Below are 18011 nucleotides of genomic sequence, written 5' to 3' on the forward strand. Positions count from 1 at the left end.
ATGAGGAGGGGAAGCTATGACGACGGTGCTGCTCTACGCCCTGTGAGTACTGATGGAACTTGATTGAACTTGAACTTGATTAAGGCTTATCCATAGTTCCCTTTTCAGGTGAGAATGTGCTACTCTGGGCTCTTGTACATAAAGTAGATTGTTAAAGGTTGAATGAAAAACTAATGTGGACCTTTGCAGCTTTCGAGGTTTCATTTTTAGTGTGTGAGTACAGACTGATTGTGTTGCCATGGAAATGGTTAGTCCGAGTGGACCTCATAACTTTGATGATGTGGCTCCCCTATGTTGGCCACTTCGGGGATTCACTCCTGATTCATGATTGCCTCACTGTGAACCTAAAGACCTCTAATCGCACAAAATATACTCTAATTGATTGATTGTATAGAACCGTCATGACTTTTGATCTACAAGATCAAGATAAGCAGCACTGTACCTGTATAGCTGTTACACTAATTGGCCATTTTGGTAAAACTGTAACACAAACAGGTTTTATCAAGAGTAAAAAAAAAGAGAAAAACAGTACCTTGGTACAATAACTGACAGCAAACTGAACTTAGAGCCAACAGGCATGTGCTGTCTAAATACCAGTCCAGGCTATTTTTCCTTCAGAAACTCAGAAGGCTAAAGGTGAATCAAACAGATCTTCAGTCCTTCTACAGAAGCTTCATCATGTAAACTGTATCTGTATTTGTAATGTAAAGGCTTTAGTTTAGGGCTGTAAAGTTGAAAAGATTAATCAAACAGATTAATCAACTAATGCTTTAGTTCGGATTAATCAGATTTCTATATATCAGACCAAAGACCAGAAGTTAAAGCAAGAGTGAGTGATGAGTGATGAGGCTTGGTTTCAGCAATTAGCATCCATAGTGAATTAGCATCCGTAATGAATTAGCATCCGTAACTACTCCCACATTCATTGTTTAGGCAACACTTCAGGCTTCTCGCGAGCCCCATTTGTGACTAGTGTAACCAAGTTGAGATGGTAGACTCACTCCTCAAGTTCAAATACCCCCACTAGCTTTTGGATGAGACACGTGTCACGTGTGTTGGCCAGTCAGATGTTGCAAGATCGAGACTTCTTAAAGCAACTCGAATTGCGGGGCTAACCCTAACCCTAACCCTAACCCTAACCCTAACCCTAACCCTGTTTGCAACAACTTGACATCTGTTTCATTGTTGCCGTGACCTGCACACACACACACACACACACACACACACACACACACACACACACACACACACACACATACACACACACACACACACACACACACACTCGCTGTACCACGGCTCAGTCAGGATGAAGTGAGTGCACCTCAGCTGAGCCTCAGGCAGGGACAGCTAGAATCAACCACAACCAGAACTATAAAGACAATCAAGAGACGATAAAAAAATCATAATTTAGAATATTTAGAACTTCAAGGTACGGTTCAAAGGAGTCTGAGAAGAACATATTTGTTGAGAGCTTCCTCCCTACTCTCATTAACTTTAATGAAGTTCAACCTTACAGCACTGTATGTGTCCCATTGCAATTACTGTAACAAGACCAGGGTTTTTACAAATGACTGCTGGGAATCAAAGTTAGCGTGCTCGCCGGTATGGTCAGAAGAGAACATGAGATATTGATCAAAAAGTCATTAAGAAACAGAAAACACATTGTTAGAGGATTTGAGGATTTGAACCAATCAAGAAATGACTTACTAGCCAGGTGGTCCAAGGCCCTCTCACAGTTTTACTGAGAATTTTAAAAAAGGCTTTGAAGACCTACATCACATGACATGGCCCCATTGAGGGTGCAGCGAGCCACATTACAGAGGAAGGAGTCACATAACAAGCCACATCACACAGACTAAAGTCTAACAATGTAGGGTGTAGTCAGCCATGTCAGAGATCCTCAGGGCCCTTCACAAGGTAATACAGTGATGTCATATAGATGAAGAAAGTACATATCAGTTTGCCACTTAATGGAGTCTAGTCTGCAGCAGAGACCATAATGATGGCCCTGTGACTGACTTACACCTCATCAATAGACAGAGGATCCAGTGAATCACACACAAGTGCGTTTTAGGTTTGCATGTGGCCCTGGTGGCTGAGGAAAGTGGATCACACGAGAACCATTGTGGGCCTATGCTGACCTGCCAGCAGGCACATGTGCCAGCCAGTCTACTGCTCTGACATGGCCCTGCTGGAAGGGTCACCGCTCTAGAGAGAGAGAGAGGGCAAGGTGCCAGTGGAAAGAGGAGAGAGGGGTGCTTTGTTAACTCTCCTTCTCTTTGGGGGGGCTGAAGTTTACTTCCAGCCCGTGGCACTTGCTCATCATGGAAAGTGCCATAGAGGCAATTTCGTTGTCCTGAGCACGTAACCCAGTTTCTGTGAGGCCTGTCTCGGAGCGTAGCAATCAGAGCACGGCAGAAGGTCAACAACAACACGGATGCCAAAGATGAAACATCCTTTTATTAATCAGTGAAAAAGATTTTGTTCCTGTGTGATTGCACGTGTGTCCTTCGTGGGTCAACAATAATGTTTGTTTTGTTGTATCCCCACTGATTGTCACAAACCTTTGTGTTCATGTTTTACTCACCGTTCAATGTTTAGTAATGCATTTGAGCTATTGTTGATAGTGGCAACACATCCATGATGGTTAGGGGAGGCAACTGTCCGTTGTTGCAGGGTTGGCCTTTTGGATGAAAATAAAGACAGCCCCAGGTAGCAAGGTCATAGTGACCAATCCTTTGAGGGGATGAGATCTTTTTTTTTTTTTTTTTTTTTTTTTTTTCGTTCTTCAACAACTGGGGTGAGGAGGGAAGAGAGGAATTTAAAAATAATGATTACATAAAATGAAATGGCACACAAACCTGTTGTGAAATCATTTCACATTGTAAATATAACACTCATTAGCCCCATAGAGAGGGGAGATTAGGGCTGTGAATTATGGGGGCTGGCTTTTTGTTTTTGCTTTCCCATGCCTGAACAAGCCATCATTGTTTTGGCCAGAGTACATTTGCTCCAGAATGCTCTGAGCCTGTTGACGGGCTGCAGCATGGGTTCCTCAATGATGGATTTTCAAATTCACGCAGCATCAAGCACATGTTTAGCATACTCTGAAAATGGCTCATTGAAAAGACACTGTGTGTGTGTGTGTGTGTGTGTGTGTGTGTGTGTGTGTGTGTGTGTGTGTGTGTGCGCGTGTATGCGTGCGTGTGTGCGTGCGTGCGTGCATGCATGAGTTATAATCCATCATCCATAATCCATTTTAATCCATATTGCATGCTACAATTCATATATATGCTAAAGTCAGGCTCTGACCCTCTGTTTCCCCACAGCACCTCCGCAGCTTGGCTCAGAGACGCCGTTCGGCCCCATCTCTGGCCTTAGGGAAGGCATTGGGCATGCCTTGGTCTGCCATAAGGTGGGTCTGCTCTTCTCTGCTCATACTGCAGTATCTCCACCAGCCCAGGGGTGGCAGTACAGATCCCCTCAGCTATCACACTGAGCTATTAGTTTGAGCAGTGTTTCAATTGTTTCAGTGGACAACAAAAAAGAAATTGAACCTTTGATCAAACAAATCAAATAATGTTATAATATACACCCCTAATGCTCCTGCTGCATATTCTATGACCTGGTAAATTGTTCCGCTTCAAAAATTCAACAACAACAAATTGTCTTTGTCTTGACAAACTCCTAAGTCAAAACAGACAAGCAGAAAGTATTCAAAGGGTTGTACTATTGCAGTTTCTATAAGTGCACTTGATTTTGTTGTTATCAATATACAGTCACCGAACACTTTATTAGGAACGCTATACTAATACTGGAGAGGGCCTCCCTTTGCTCTCAAAACAGCCTCAATTCTCCGTGGCATTGATTCCACAAGATGTTGGAAACATTCCTTTGAGATTCTGTTCCATGATGACATGATTGCATCATGCAATTCCTGCAGATTTTTAAAAAACATTCCTCACACCATTACACCACCTCCACCATCAGAAGGTGTACAGGTGTTACTAATAAAGTGTTCAGTGTACACAACAGGTCATTTGCGGTTCAGATATTCAGTTCATCGCTCCCTCCCCCTGTCTACAGAATAACCACATGTTGATGTTCACTGATGTCATTCTGAGTCAGACGCTACCTCCAATAGCTATAGGGGGGCTGCATTGCCCACTCTATGGTAGCTGAGGACACAGGTGTCATCACAGGGGATTTTCCTCCATCTCTGACTACAGCTGTCTGAACCCACTCAAATCCCCCTCATCACTCCCCTGCTCAACCGAACAGGCTGAATCTGAGGACTCGTGGGTTAGGGAGAGTGTGTATAATACACTTAATATTTACTTTGATATTGATCATCTGTCTTTCAATCAATTGCAGAAAAGCTGACTAAATACTTCATAAATATCAGACGGAGAACACAGGGTAAAAATCCAATAGAAAAAACTATGACTAACTGTCCATCAGTTCAATGTATATTCATGCTCAGTCCTCTGCCTTAATTGTGTTTCAAGAGCCCTGGACTTTAATCCAGACATCTACTTAGTGAGAGGCAATTTGCAATACTCATACTGTGGAGCGGGTCTGAGTTTCCAGAGGTTCCTCTGTCTCTACTGGTCTGAGACATCCATATGGTTTATTCTGATGTGACATGTATGAATACTTTATTCATCATTCCATTGTCATCAATATGTTGTTATTTATACTGAAAGATATTGTTTATTGTGATATATTTCCAATGAAGGTTTTCAATGCTTTTAGCATGTTGACACATTTTTATTTCTTTTTGAGTGAATGATGTGTTTTTTTTTTTTAAGGTTATTTTTTTTAGTGGGCCCACTTTTATATTTAGCATTTTATTGAATAGAGATAGTGAAGAAAGACAGGAAAGTAAGGAGGAGAGGGTATGTCAGCAGGCCATGGGCCGGATTCGAACCCCTGCCGACATGGGCATATGTGTGCACCCCAGGTTGCCATTAACCATTCCAGTAATTGATGTTGCCCCCAGGTCACCAGACAGAGTAGTGGGAGAGACCAACTAGACCACCTCACTACCGTCAGAGATGAACATGACACTCTTACTCTCACCTACTCAACACACAACCTTCAATGAGGGGGAAGGAATGTGCTAGTTTCACTGCAGTGGGCGGGACAATTGTTAACGTATGCTAGCTCGCTGAAGGTCATATGATCTTTAAACCCATACAACACTGACGATGGTGATGAGTGTGATGTACTGTGCAGACTTTGTAATATCTGTGCAGTACTTTGGATCTCTTCAGTGGTGAGGCCAAGCAGATTAGAGAGGGTAGCTCGGGAAAGTCCCTCTACGGTATCAATTTGAATACATATTCAGTAACTTAGAAGGGAGAGATATACCGGTAGTCAAAAGAAGACATCATTTTCATACAGTATACTAAGAATACAGTACACAACAAACTTTCATATGCATTTTCACATTGATTCATACATTCCGGTGTATAGAGCTGACAACCATAGCATTCCAAGCTTAGACTCAGACAGACTGAGGGATGGTCTAAGCAAGTCAAAGCAAGGAAATACGACACTAAGACATTGAGTTTAGATATCAGTTTAGATATACACATCATGTAATGGCTAAGAAAATGTTTTGGTTATGTGAAAAACACAATAAATATATGTTTAAAAAAAAAAAAAAATTAGCAAAAAATTGCTATTTATGACAGTACAGGGGAGGAAGAACAGCGCCCTTAAAAGGTCAGAGTGTCAGTGAGAAGAGTGAGGGCGTTAGCTTGTGAGGGGTGGGTTCTGTAGAATGAGAGGAAAACAAACAGAAGAACAATACGATGGCATTTTCACACAATCCATCAAATGTACTGAACAATCTACATCTGTTTTAAAAACTCACAGCTATTGGATGCCAATTTTAATTTTGATTCTGAAAGCTGAAAGTATTATTTGTTCTACTCATTTGGGCTCACATAATTGCTCTGTAGATTAATATATTGATATATTCAAATATTTATGTTTTAATATTTCATTTGTTGCCTCCCCCCACAATACAGTAAATCACTGATGTGTGTACAGGTAAGCACCAAAACATGGCCCTCGTCTAAAGACTCTCAGAGCTTATCTTATTCTGGCTAGTATTGATGTGGTGGTGGAAGGGTAGATAAGGTTCCGGCTGGCACACATGACATTTTCATTTGAAATGAACGCCAATCCCAATAAACTATGACATTTGACGAAAAGATTATGTAGAACCTATGATTAGAGCCAAATGATTAGTTATGTTTGTATGGCAAAAACAAATGCTGGTCCTGAGTTTGGTCATGGTCTTATGTGAAAAGATAATCTTGATAATCTTGAGTAAACTGTTGTGTGTGTATGAAGTTTGTGCAGTAGGTAGGCCTATTAGTAGGCCTATATTAATTGAGTGGCTGACTCCCCATGGCTCTGTCACCCACTCTCTGTATCCTGTCTGCCCCAGGGAGGAAGCTCCATGCTGGGTAGCAGAGCAGTGTCCCTTTGTCCTGGGCCTCAGCAGTGAGAATGCAGAACTTATCCTAGACGAGTGTGTCCAGATCACAGAGGGGATGAAGACCACAGAGAGACACCTCTTCCTCTTCAGCGACGTCATCGTCATGGCCAAGCTAAAGTAAGAGGTGTAACATACCACACACACACACACACACACACACACACACACACACAAACATACACACACAAACATACATATATTGTATACACCAATATACACCACTCTCATACAGTATGAACACATCCACCCCACATACTTTTAACCGTATCTCTCTATTTTAATGAGACTGGTCCAAGAACAAGACTATGAAACTGATTCCCATTACAGTGGGTACAGTAGATCCCCACAAGTACACAAAGGCAGACCAGTGTACAGAATCTATATTAGGAAGTCGTAAGTTCTCACACAACACTGCATCACAAACACAAAACACGTCCGGCAGTAGAGTGCAATCTCACTGATGCAGCATTTCACATGACCCAAAACACTCTTCCCTATTTGTTTTGATTCAATTCAGGCATGGGGGTATGAACACGGAAGTGAACACCACAGGAGTATACAGTAGGACTGCAGTCAGGGGAATTCTCCTTCCACACAGCTTCTCTTTTTTAGAGTAAGGTCACAGTCACCTCAAATACACAGCAGCAGAATGCTGGGTCGTTCCCTCTCAGGAAGGTATTGGCCAAAGCAGGAAATGGACACAGAGATAGCTTTCGGTTTCTCTTCGTTCCTTTCTCAATATGGTGAAAATAACATTTCAAAATCTTGTCGGCCCACAATATAAATGTTTGAAATGGACAGGGCATGTTCATGTCAAGGGAGTACGTGTGTATGTAAGTTATCTTTCGATTTGAGATGTTTATTTGAGATGCATTTAAAAGTTCACAGCTACTGTATACAGTATAAAACAAAACGCCATGTGATGTTCACAAAGATAACAGGTCTCCAAATCAATCAAATAATCTCTCTGACTCAAAGAAGAGTGGAGGCATTGTTCAGGTGTTGAGTGGGAGTTCAGTCACACTCGTCTCTTGAATGCAGGCAGGTTTTTTTCCTCTCACACTACTGTACTTTCTCCATGGCGACCCACTGTTCCAGCAGAGGCACAGTGAGGGGGCTAAACCACTGGTTTCAAAAGAGCTTCAGGGGCGCTTGTGTTCTAGCCAAGACTAGCCTCTCCACTGTCTCCATGTCTCATATATGATTAGTCTGTAAGTGTCTTGTGGTGTCTTGACAGCGTAGGATTCTCTTTTATTTTAACTGAATGTAGTATTGTCTTTGTGTTATTTGCGTCTATAACATGTCCATGACGGTTCTTTTCTGTACAGTACTAGTGTTTTATGTCAAGTCTTGCATTAGCAACAGTGAATGGGGATCCTAATACGCGAAACTGTGTACTCAGGTAAATTAGAAGTTTTAAGTAATCCATAGCTTCTTGGTTAAATTTCCTGATTCACCCAATGTCGTTTTTTTTTTGGACTAACAACCGTTGCCTGGCAACACGCTCCAGTGGTATAATGTAAAGGTAATATTTGACAGTAGAAAATGTACTCCTTCACTGCAGCCACGTCCTTATAGAACACTCGGAATATAATTGGTCTTTGTTTTCCTCCTCTTCCGTTCCCTCACTCACAGGCATAAAATACAACTCACTCAATCCATCTTTTTCCACCCTCCCTCCCCCGCTCCCCAGCTCCCCCATCCCTCATTAAGTCTTCCACACTACTTTCATTTTTTACTTTTTTATTTAACTTTATTTCAGACACACAGGTCCATATCAGCAAAGAAAAAATAAAGAAAATAAAAATAATGAAATACAACACGAGGACAACAGTACAGAAACATGTAGGAGATCATGGCATTTCACAAATTCACAGTGATCAAAACACATACTGACATTTGTTCCAATGTTTCCAAAGACTAGAGGAATAATAATAATAATAATGCATTTTATTTGGAGGCGCCTTTCAGGTCACCCAAGGTCACCTTACAGAGAAGAAGTAAAAGCTAAATTGACATCAATCATTAAAAACAAAACAGACAACACATCATGATAAAAAACAAGTGAAGTGCAGAGTGTCCAATTTAGAGATAGTATGCCAGTTTGAAATGGTGGGTTTTGAGTTGGGACTTGAATGTTGTGATGGAGTCTGACTGTCTTATGTGTGGGGGGAGAGAATTCCAGAGCTTGGGTGCTGAGCAGCTGAAGGCTCGGGCACCCATGGTGCTGAGGCGTGACGAAAATACCTTGTGTCACTTTGTGTAGGCTCAGTTAGAGCCATTATGATTTTTTTTATTTTTATTATAATAACAATTAGCCGACACATACATTTAGGCATGTAATTCCTCAACACAGCATGAAAGGTGGGAACATTACTAGTCACAAACATATGATTTGCACTTGTCCATCTTGGGAGCTTCAGCAAGAGTCTGAATGCATCATTGAATGCTAGCTGAAGCTTTTTCATTTTCGCTTTATCATAACGGCACCCCACTGGGCTGTATAGAGTGGAGTACAGTAGGCTGTATAGAGTGGAGTACAGTAGGCTGTATAGAGTGGAGTACAGTAGGCTGTACAGGGTGGAGTACGGTAGGCTGTATAGAGTGGAGTACAGTAGGCTTTAAATAGAGCTGTTTTAACATCATCCGCACACATAGGAAATTTGCTATAAGGAGACAGGACGACTCATCAGCGTACATCATATGGTTAATAAGACTATTCCCCACTATACATCCAGTCTTACACTCTTTTAACTTTTTAGAAAGATCATCCATATACAAATTGAAGAGAACAGGTGACAGTATTCCACCTTGTTGGACCCCATTGGTCACTAGGAAGGATGCGCCCTTAGGATATGCCCTTACCCCATCTAACTTAAAAATACAAGATCCTTGTCAAATATGGGGGGACCCCTCGCTCTTGTGGGTTTAACAAACAATTTACCATGATTAATTTGGTCAAATGCTTTGGATGCATCAACACATACATATTGTAGTCACATTGTAGTCACATTGTAGTCACATTGTAGTCACATTGTAGTCACACACCAACACATACATATTATGTCTTCTATACTTATTAACAACTTCCTTCAGTGCATAGATACACAAATCAGAATTCATAGACATTATTCTGCTGAAGCTTTTTGGCCATGGAGTTTGCCCTTATGGCCTACTCATTTATTTTAATAAAGCACACCGCATATTTCAATCTAGCATTTGCATGTTTCTTATGTTCACACTCATTATATCTGTGTTGCCTCATTGGACTCTGCTAACACTTCTGCTGCTAACAGATTCGTGTCACTGGGGTCATGCAGTAGGGAATAATTCCAGGAAGCAGGGGGTGGTAAAGGTAAATGGTAAAGGGCCTGTGTCCTCTACAAAGAGAGAGGTATTGGAGCCTTGGGAGGAGAGCATAATCAAACAAAACAAAGCCATAAAGGAGAAAATACAGTGAGTTACCTTGCTGAGCTCAATCGGATTGAAAGCATTCCTGCCACAAAGATGGACAAGCACCCCTAGGTCATCACCATAAGTCTCCATGGCAATACTGTACAAGAGGAAAACAAAGAGACAATTCCATAGAAAGAAAAATGAATAACTTTGTCTGTGACATATTTCCATCACACTCCTGGCTCAAGATGGATTCTCAATGCAGTTACTGTATGTACTGTATCTTTGCTCATAAAAAAACATGTCCACAAGGCCGTGTGCGTGGGTCGTTGAAAACACACGTGAGGAGGTGAAAGTTTCAAAATCGTATGAAATGAAAAATGGTGAATCTAGGCCACAAGAGAGTGCCTTCCTCTTCATCAACGGGCAGACAGACAGGAAACCAGTCATGGAACAGTGCCTCTCGTCAGAAGATAGAAATCAGAGCACTTCCTCTTTGTGTGTGATGAGAGTAATCAATCTATTAAAACAGCATTAGATTACTATTTCTATAAAATGAGGGTAATGTCACTTTTTGTTCTCTTTGCTCTACGGAGAGAGAAGTGGATCACACAGCAATTAATTGTATGGACAGAATACAGTCCTAATACAGACCCAATGGTGTTATAATTTCACTCTTCCTGTTTGGATAAAATAATTACACCTCCTGAGTCCTCTTTATTTCTCTCTCTCTTTCTCTCTCTCTCTCTCTCTCTTTAGGTCAAATGCAGGCCACCGTCTGAAGCACAGGGTGAGCCTGGAGGACCTGTGGCTTTATGGCTTCGAGGACGAGCCAGAGGAGGAAGAAGGAGGGGGAGACATTGACCTTAGGACCTCCCTTGTCTTGGCCTGGCCCCTTGCTTTCTGTATGGTGTCCTTCCGGTAAGCATTCATGTGTCATTCATCAGCCATCCATGTGTACACACGCCCACACCCCCCCCCCCCCACACACACACACACACACAGACACACAGACACACAGACACACACACACACACACACACACACACACACACACACTCACACACACACACACACACACACACACAGATTAATACTCTCAAAGAGAAACATTCTCTCTCAGTTTAACAATAACAAGTCAAGTTTATTTTGTTTTTCAGTGACATTATGGAACAATGACTTATTCTCAGAAAACCCAAAGGTCAAAGGTTACAAAACTACATGGTTCAGCTTACTGGCATTTCACAGCTACAGTATAGTGTGAGAATTACTGAGTAAATTGTTGTTTGTAACAATTGTTGGAAGACTCAAGTAAAGATTTGTGTTTCCTATGGAGGTGACTGTGTACAAATACAGTAGTGTCATTGGAGTGCTCTGAAAACATAGCTAGTTGCCTTAGTGACGATGTGAGAGCTTGAATGAAATAGAGAAGTGAGAATAAAGTCCCCACCATCACAAGATAATAGCTGCTGAAATAGGAAATGTGTAGTTGACCATCAGACCTGTCACATGCTCTCCTCTCAGGGGATTTACAGCAATGGATTTTAGCACAATTTTCTAATAAAGAGCGGAGTGCAAACATTGCACATGTCATGCTCACACATTTATAAAAAAAAGAGTCATATATTGGAAATGATGAAAGTTGTTTCATATAAAGAAACACAAAAATGACTATTTGGATCAGGAATGATAGTCCTCATCGGTTCAAATCTGGGTCATTTAGACATGTGTCTGAATCGTGTACTGTACTCCTACGGTTTCTCGTTTTTTAGAGTGTTCAAATGTTGTTGACTTGTGTCATTCCTAGAGTCTGGGGTTCACCAGCTCACCAGCTCAGAGTTTACCAGTAAGCACCAATATAATCTGGTCTGGAATGAAAGTGACTATAAAAGCCTCTTTTACTGTAATCCAAATATATTTGCCCTGGTGACACACACACACACACACACAAACACACACACACACACACACACACACACACACACACACACACACACACACACACATACATTCAACTCTCACACACTCCTACTCCTAAAGACCACACTCCTAGGCCCACATAGTAAGACCCCCCCCCCCCACCCCCACCCCCCGGTGTAGAGCCACAGTAAGCACAGGTGTGTGATGGTGAGTGTGCATTAGAACCTCCCTTATTGCTTTCTTTCCACTGATCAACAACCCACAGCAGAGCAACAACCAAGAGGAAGTGGAAGGAGTCTGATCGAGGGCCTCCATGACGCAGCTTCCTGTCCCTATGACAGAGTCGGAGTTTCTAGCGTAGCTGATATAAGAACCTGAGGGTGTGCTGAGCCTCTTCAGTCTGTCCGTCCGTCGCGTTGTTGGTTCCTCTCACTGTGGATTAGTAACTTAAACCATGCTGTTATTTTCACTGCAGCTCGCCTGAGGTGAAAGAACGCTGGCTAGATACTCTTCACAGGTAAGCACTACTGATGTTTGTTTACAGTTTTAAACATGCCACTTAATACTGTCATAATATAGTTATAATTGTACCTACTTACATGTGTTGAAAATAGATTTATTATACAACTTGCGGTATGACGTGGGCTGTACTGTCAATGTCATTCAATTTAATGCATATAGCTATGTGGTACTTTATGATTATGCAAACATATGTCTATATTAGAGTATTCATGTCAAAAACAATATATTACTGAATACTATATTACAATTAACTTCACCATGTCAGAGCTATTTGTGTCATTTTTGACATAAAATCATTCATAGTATTAATTAGTTTCTCCCATGATCAAAATCTGATAAATTATTTTGTGCAATAAAATGACACACACATTTGAATCTTGTATCTGTCATCATAATGACACAAAATGTAATAGTCCAATAGTTTATTACATTCATCATTGATATTCATCATTCCCAGTGATGATAATCAAAGGCCCAGATGATAATCATTCTCACCAGGTTGTTTGTTTGTGTATCGATCTTCTGTTAAAACTTAGAACAACACACCCCCATACCTACCTACAGCACCCACAAGAATATGCCCTATTGACATACAGAGGAGGCTGTATAAGACCATAATAATGGCTAGTGACACGGCACGTACAACATAACTGAGGACAGAATAAAAAATGAACTAACAGATTTTTTCCTCATTATAGAAAGATAAACGAAGCTAAAGAGAGAGCCGGTTCTACTTCTCCACCCCCAAGCATACTCATGAAGGTGTTGAGTGGCAGTATCGCAGTAAGTTTCTCACTTAACCTACCATGTGCTACGGTACAGTTACTAAAGTACATGAAACGGGGAGTAGGACTGTGCAGTCATAGCCAAAGCACATTCTCTATAGACGTACCCCCTAATTCATATTTATCTTTTCTCTCTCTCTCTTTCTCTCTCTCTCTCTCTCTCTCTCTCTCTCTCTCATTTCAGACTAAAACTCTAACAGGAGGTGGCATGGAACCTTCCATCGAGATTCCGCTTGATGTGAGTATAGCTGCGATTCTTCTAGCTTCCTCATTGACATGTACACTATTCATCAAGCTTGTGTTTTGGAAAAGCACCTGCGACTCCCCAGGCTTAATAAGGGGAAGATATGAGGCTTATTTTCAGAGTTGGAGGTGTGTGGTGGGGGAATTTCAACAGTTTCAGTCTGTTTCAGTCAAGGCCAATAAGACTTGATTGGTGCAGTTAATAGGAGGGCTTGTGTTGTTTTGTTCAGATGGAGGCAATGTGTTATTCTTGTGGGGGTTTTGGGTTGGAACATGTTGATGTTTTTGAGGAGTAACTTGTTTGTGTGTTGTTTGTTACACGCTTGTCTTCCGCACATGGAGGTAGGCATGTAGACTAAGGGTGTGTGGTTTGGGGGCGTATTTGCGCCTCCCCACCCCTCTCCCCCCTGCCAGCCACACGTTCCTCTCACATGTCCATGACCACATCTCCTTTTCATGTTGTGTTTCCAGGGCAACGCAAAGATCCCCGCCCTGTCAAGGCAGTTATGTAACACAGAGGACCGAGCGGCACACCTCATTGGTGAGTTTGAACGTCGCTGAGAACATAAACACCTATCTATCAACCACGAGTTTGGTTAAGGGCCCCTCGGCGTGCATGCCAACACAGAGGATTTAGATGAAAGTAATAGACAACCATGGGAAGAAGACAGAAAAAGCAGAAACCAGTGATGCAGTGTGAATGTCATGCTGAAACAAGAGAATCCTCAACATGATTTGCCTCTCTCTCTATTACTGTTGTGACATGGATGATATCATATGCATTCTGTGTGAGCCATTACTTCTTATATGCACACAAGTTGATAAGCACTGATTTTCTCTCATACCAGAAAATGGCAGCAACAGCAAATGGAGCATCTTGAGGAGGCTGAAGAGGAGCCCCACCCTCCCCAGCATGCCCTCCCGCCCCGACACAGATTCTAAGACCCAGCTGTTTGGACAGCAACTCTCCAAGATATGCCCAGTGGAAGGGGCACTTCCCAAACCTATCACAGTACGTCTCTGTCCCCAAACTGCCCTTACAGTAGCTAACTGTGTAGTTTTAAGGGTTTGTGAATCAGGGAAATGCAATCATTTCAACAAGCACAGAAGTTAAATACCAATGCACTTGCAAAGTTAAATACCAATGCACTTGCTAAGTTTCAGTGTTCACTGCCAGCATATATTATGCACAATGAACACACGCACACACACACACACACACACACACACACACACACACACACACACACACACACACACACACACTGTGTGAGAAAATAACTTTTCCAGCCTGCTCTAAATCTCATCCCCTGTTCCTCTCCTGTCTCTCCCCAGGAGATGCTGGTGTTGTTGTGGAAGAAAGGCCCATCCACAGAGGGCGTGTTCAGGAAGGCAGGGAACAATAAGACCCTGAAGGCCATCAGAGAGCAGCTCAACAGTGGGATGGAGGTGAAGATGGACGACCTACCCGTGGTTCTCCTGGTGGGACTACTTAAGGTAAGAAGTCATCCTATTCACTCTCTTCATAACTCTGTATCTTACCTTCTCTCCATCCATCCTGTTTACATCATTCTATGTGGATGGCTACAGCTCTAATCAATCTAATCAGCTTCAATCAATGTTGTGTAAAATGTGCATGCAGTGCACCCCAAGGCTGCAATCCAATTAGAGGCATATTTCTGAGCGGTTAGTATGGCATGCATGTATAGTCCTGTATACTGTCTGTGTCTGACTGCAACCTCCTCTCACCTTAATTGCAGAGTTTTCTTAAGGAGCTCCCAGGCAGCCTGCTAGTGTCTAAGATGTATGAAACCTGGATGGTGGCCTTGGAGACGGAGGACGCCCACCAGAAACTCTCAAAACTTAGGAGGTAAACTAGCTACCAACCGCTAATGAGCTGATATACTGTATGGTGACAGCAATGTCAGCGACTGACGTACCTGTCTAGTCTGACCTCATTTAGTGACAGGTTCTGTATTCAGTAGCTATCTCCTGACTGGGAGCTGTAGTCAGACTGATGTTGGCGTTTGGTCCAAAACTTTTTAATAAAATCCCTGAACATTTCCATTAATGTTGGTGTGGTAAAAAATAGGTACAGGGGACTTTTGAATGTAGTCCACAGAGACTGAAAAGAGGAAGTAGTGCAACTGCCCTAAATGTCTACACTGCAGACAAGACACTTCTGTTTTCGGTGCCCACTCTGATAAAAGGAAGCTTTGAAAACAAACAAAATGAGCGCCAAACAAACTGATCTAAACCATCTTCCTGTTCTATCTTGTTCTCCTTTCCCTTCCCCTTCCCCCTCTCTCGTGCTCCCCCCAGTGTGGTAGACATGCTCCCAGGGCTCAACATCCTCCTGCTGAAGCACCTTCTGTGCGTGCTTAACCACATCACTGAGCATGTAGATGCAAACAAGATGGATGCCAAGAATCTAGCCTTGTGCATCGCACCCACTCTGCTGCAGCTGGACAGCACCCCCTTAGATGTGCAGACTGTGGAAAAGGTGAGAATCTTATTCTGACTGGACTATCATACTCTGGCTCTTTGAAGCTTCCAATGTGGTTTGGTGCTCTGAAAACCACAATGTGTACCTACAGTTTCACAAGAACTACACTACTCTAGTCTGTATTGAAACAAGCATGAGTTTTTTAAGTGCAGGGAAATGCAAAATCGTAACACTATAGTACAATGTTACTTTCATTCCCTCAAATGTCTCTATGAAATGAATCTTCTATTTTCAGTGATGTTTACACACTCTTTGCCATGCATTCTATAGGTGACAGAGCTGACACAGTTTCTCATCAAGCATTGCTGTGAGATTTTTGGAGAACAGATCCTGAGCCTTCTGGGAGATCCTGATGAGGACAACTTAGGTATGGGAATTGCCACTGTTGGCCCCTCTCTCAGCAATACTACGCTGTCATAAATGAGAATGACAATCATATAGTTCACAGTGACCAATCTAACGTACGTTCTCCCTCTCTTCAGATTCCATGTCCTCCCAGCAACATGACTCTGCGTACGACAGCACCGACCCGGACGCGGATGGAGACCCAGGTGACAGCAACAGCATGGGGATGTTGCAGGGAGAGGAGGGCGGGTCGTCTCCCTCTCTCCTCTCCATGTGTAGTTCAGAGAGTACAGCCGTCCCCTCCTGTTCCTCTACAACCATCTTCCACACCTTCACCAAGCCCCCTTTTAGCCGCCGCTGCTCCGAGCCCATCATCTTCCCCTCAGCTGAGATGAGGAACCTGCGTGGACTGGCCCGCAGCAATGACGACTTCTCTATGGGGAGGACAGACTTCGAGGAGCAGCCACTCAAGAAGCAGATCTCTGATGACTCCTTTCTGCTCCCTGGGAGGGGCGTGGCCAGACCTGTGCTGTCCCTCCCGAAACTCAGTGGCAGCCTGAACATGGAACAAGTGGCCTTTACCGCTGGTAACCCATCAAAGGACTGCACGTGCTCCTCGTCCTGCTCCCTGGAGAGTGCTGCCTCCAACCAATCTGAGGGCTCAGTCTTCACCAGCTCCCCGCTGGCCTCCCCATCTTGTCCCCGGAGGGCCCTGTCCACACACCACACCACCCTCAGCACCAAGCCCAGGGCGGAGCTCCTTAAGGTGGACCCGGAGGTCAAACGGCGCTCCCAGTCCATGAGGGCTGACAGTAAAGTCCAACTGAGGACCAAGAACCTGGGAGCCTTCGCCTTTAACAGAAGCAGCCTTAAGAAAGGGGATGCCCAGAAAGAGAGTCCTTTTCCCTGCGGGACACTCCAGGAGGACTCCCAGAGTGAGCTGGAGAGCCCCACGGAGTCCCTTCCCAGACAGCGCCCCCTGTCTGCCATCCAGATGGACAACAGGATCTTCTGCAGGCCTCCACCCTATGAGCAGGCAGTCCAGAGTGCAGCTCAGCCTGCCCCACCGAATTACCGATCCATGACTGTACAGGACGCCAGAAAGCTGAGCAGGAGGTCACGCCCTGCCTCTATGAACGAGAATTTCCTGTCCACCTCTCCTGTTAACCAGTACACAGAGTGCTTCACTCAAGGGGCACAGGGAGATGCCAAAGGAGCTGAACAGTGTCTCCAGTTCCGTCAAAGGGCTATGTCCGAGTCTGTGTCCAGAGCCAACCACGAGACTGTGTCACGGAGGTGCAGCCAGCCTGTGTTTGAGGAGTATTCTTATGCCAAGGAGTCCTATGTTTAAGTGCCTGGCATGGCAGCCTTTTGTGTCACTTTTTCACTTTGAATGTACACAAATTATGTGCAACTGTTAGGGTTGGACTGTCTGAGTAGTACTGTTTAGAGTACAGAATTAAAATGTTTCACATGAAAAGCTATTATGTACATAGAAATATCCTCTAGTCCCTCTATAGAAAAGCTATGTAAATAAACACAATATGCAGGTAGAGGACAACAATATGCTATTCCTATTGTTGACTTGTTTTTTATTGTCCTTCTGTTGTTGATAGAGTAATACGAGTCTCTGAATTAGTGAACATTGTGTTATGCTTTTGTATGTTCTTTTGTATGTCTTAACTCTACAACATCTTTACTTCCACTACAATAAAGCACATTTATAATAAATCACAACTTGGTTCTTCCTTTCATATGGTGTGGACTATGAACAGAC

The 18011-nt window shown here is 43.1% G+C and overlaps 1 protein-coding gene across 1 annotated transcript; it reads left to right on the forward strand.

Moving 5' to 3' along the window:
• tagapb (T cell activation RhoGTPase activating protein b) lies at positions 1-17971 on the forward strand (the record flags this gene model as incomplete). The annotated part of the gene is made up of 14 exons (XM_083688837.1): positions 1-42; positions 3333-3418; positions 6467-6634; positions 10673-10834; positions 12309-12350; positions 13054-13138; positions 13325-13378; positions 13855-13924; positions 14232-14395; positions 14719-14880; positions 15144-15253; positions 15706-15886; positions 16160-16256; positions 16372-17971. The coding sequence occupies 14 exons, from the start codon at positions 1-3 to the stop codon at positions 17583-17585; spliced, it is 2637 nt and encodes an 878-aa protein (XP_083544963.1). The 3' UTR covers positions 17586-17971.
• Between the last annotated feature and the right edge of the window lie 40 nt (positions 17972-18011).

This window comes from Argentina silus (genome assembly GCF_951799395.1).
Source record: "Argentina silus genome assembly, chromosome: 17".
NCBI classification, from domain to species: domain Eukaryota; kingdom Metazoa; phylum Chordata; class Actinopteri; order Argentiniformes; family Argentinidae; genus Argentina; species Argentina silus.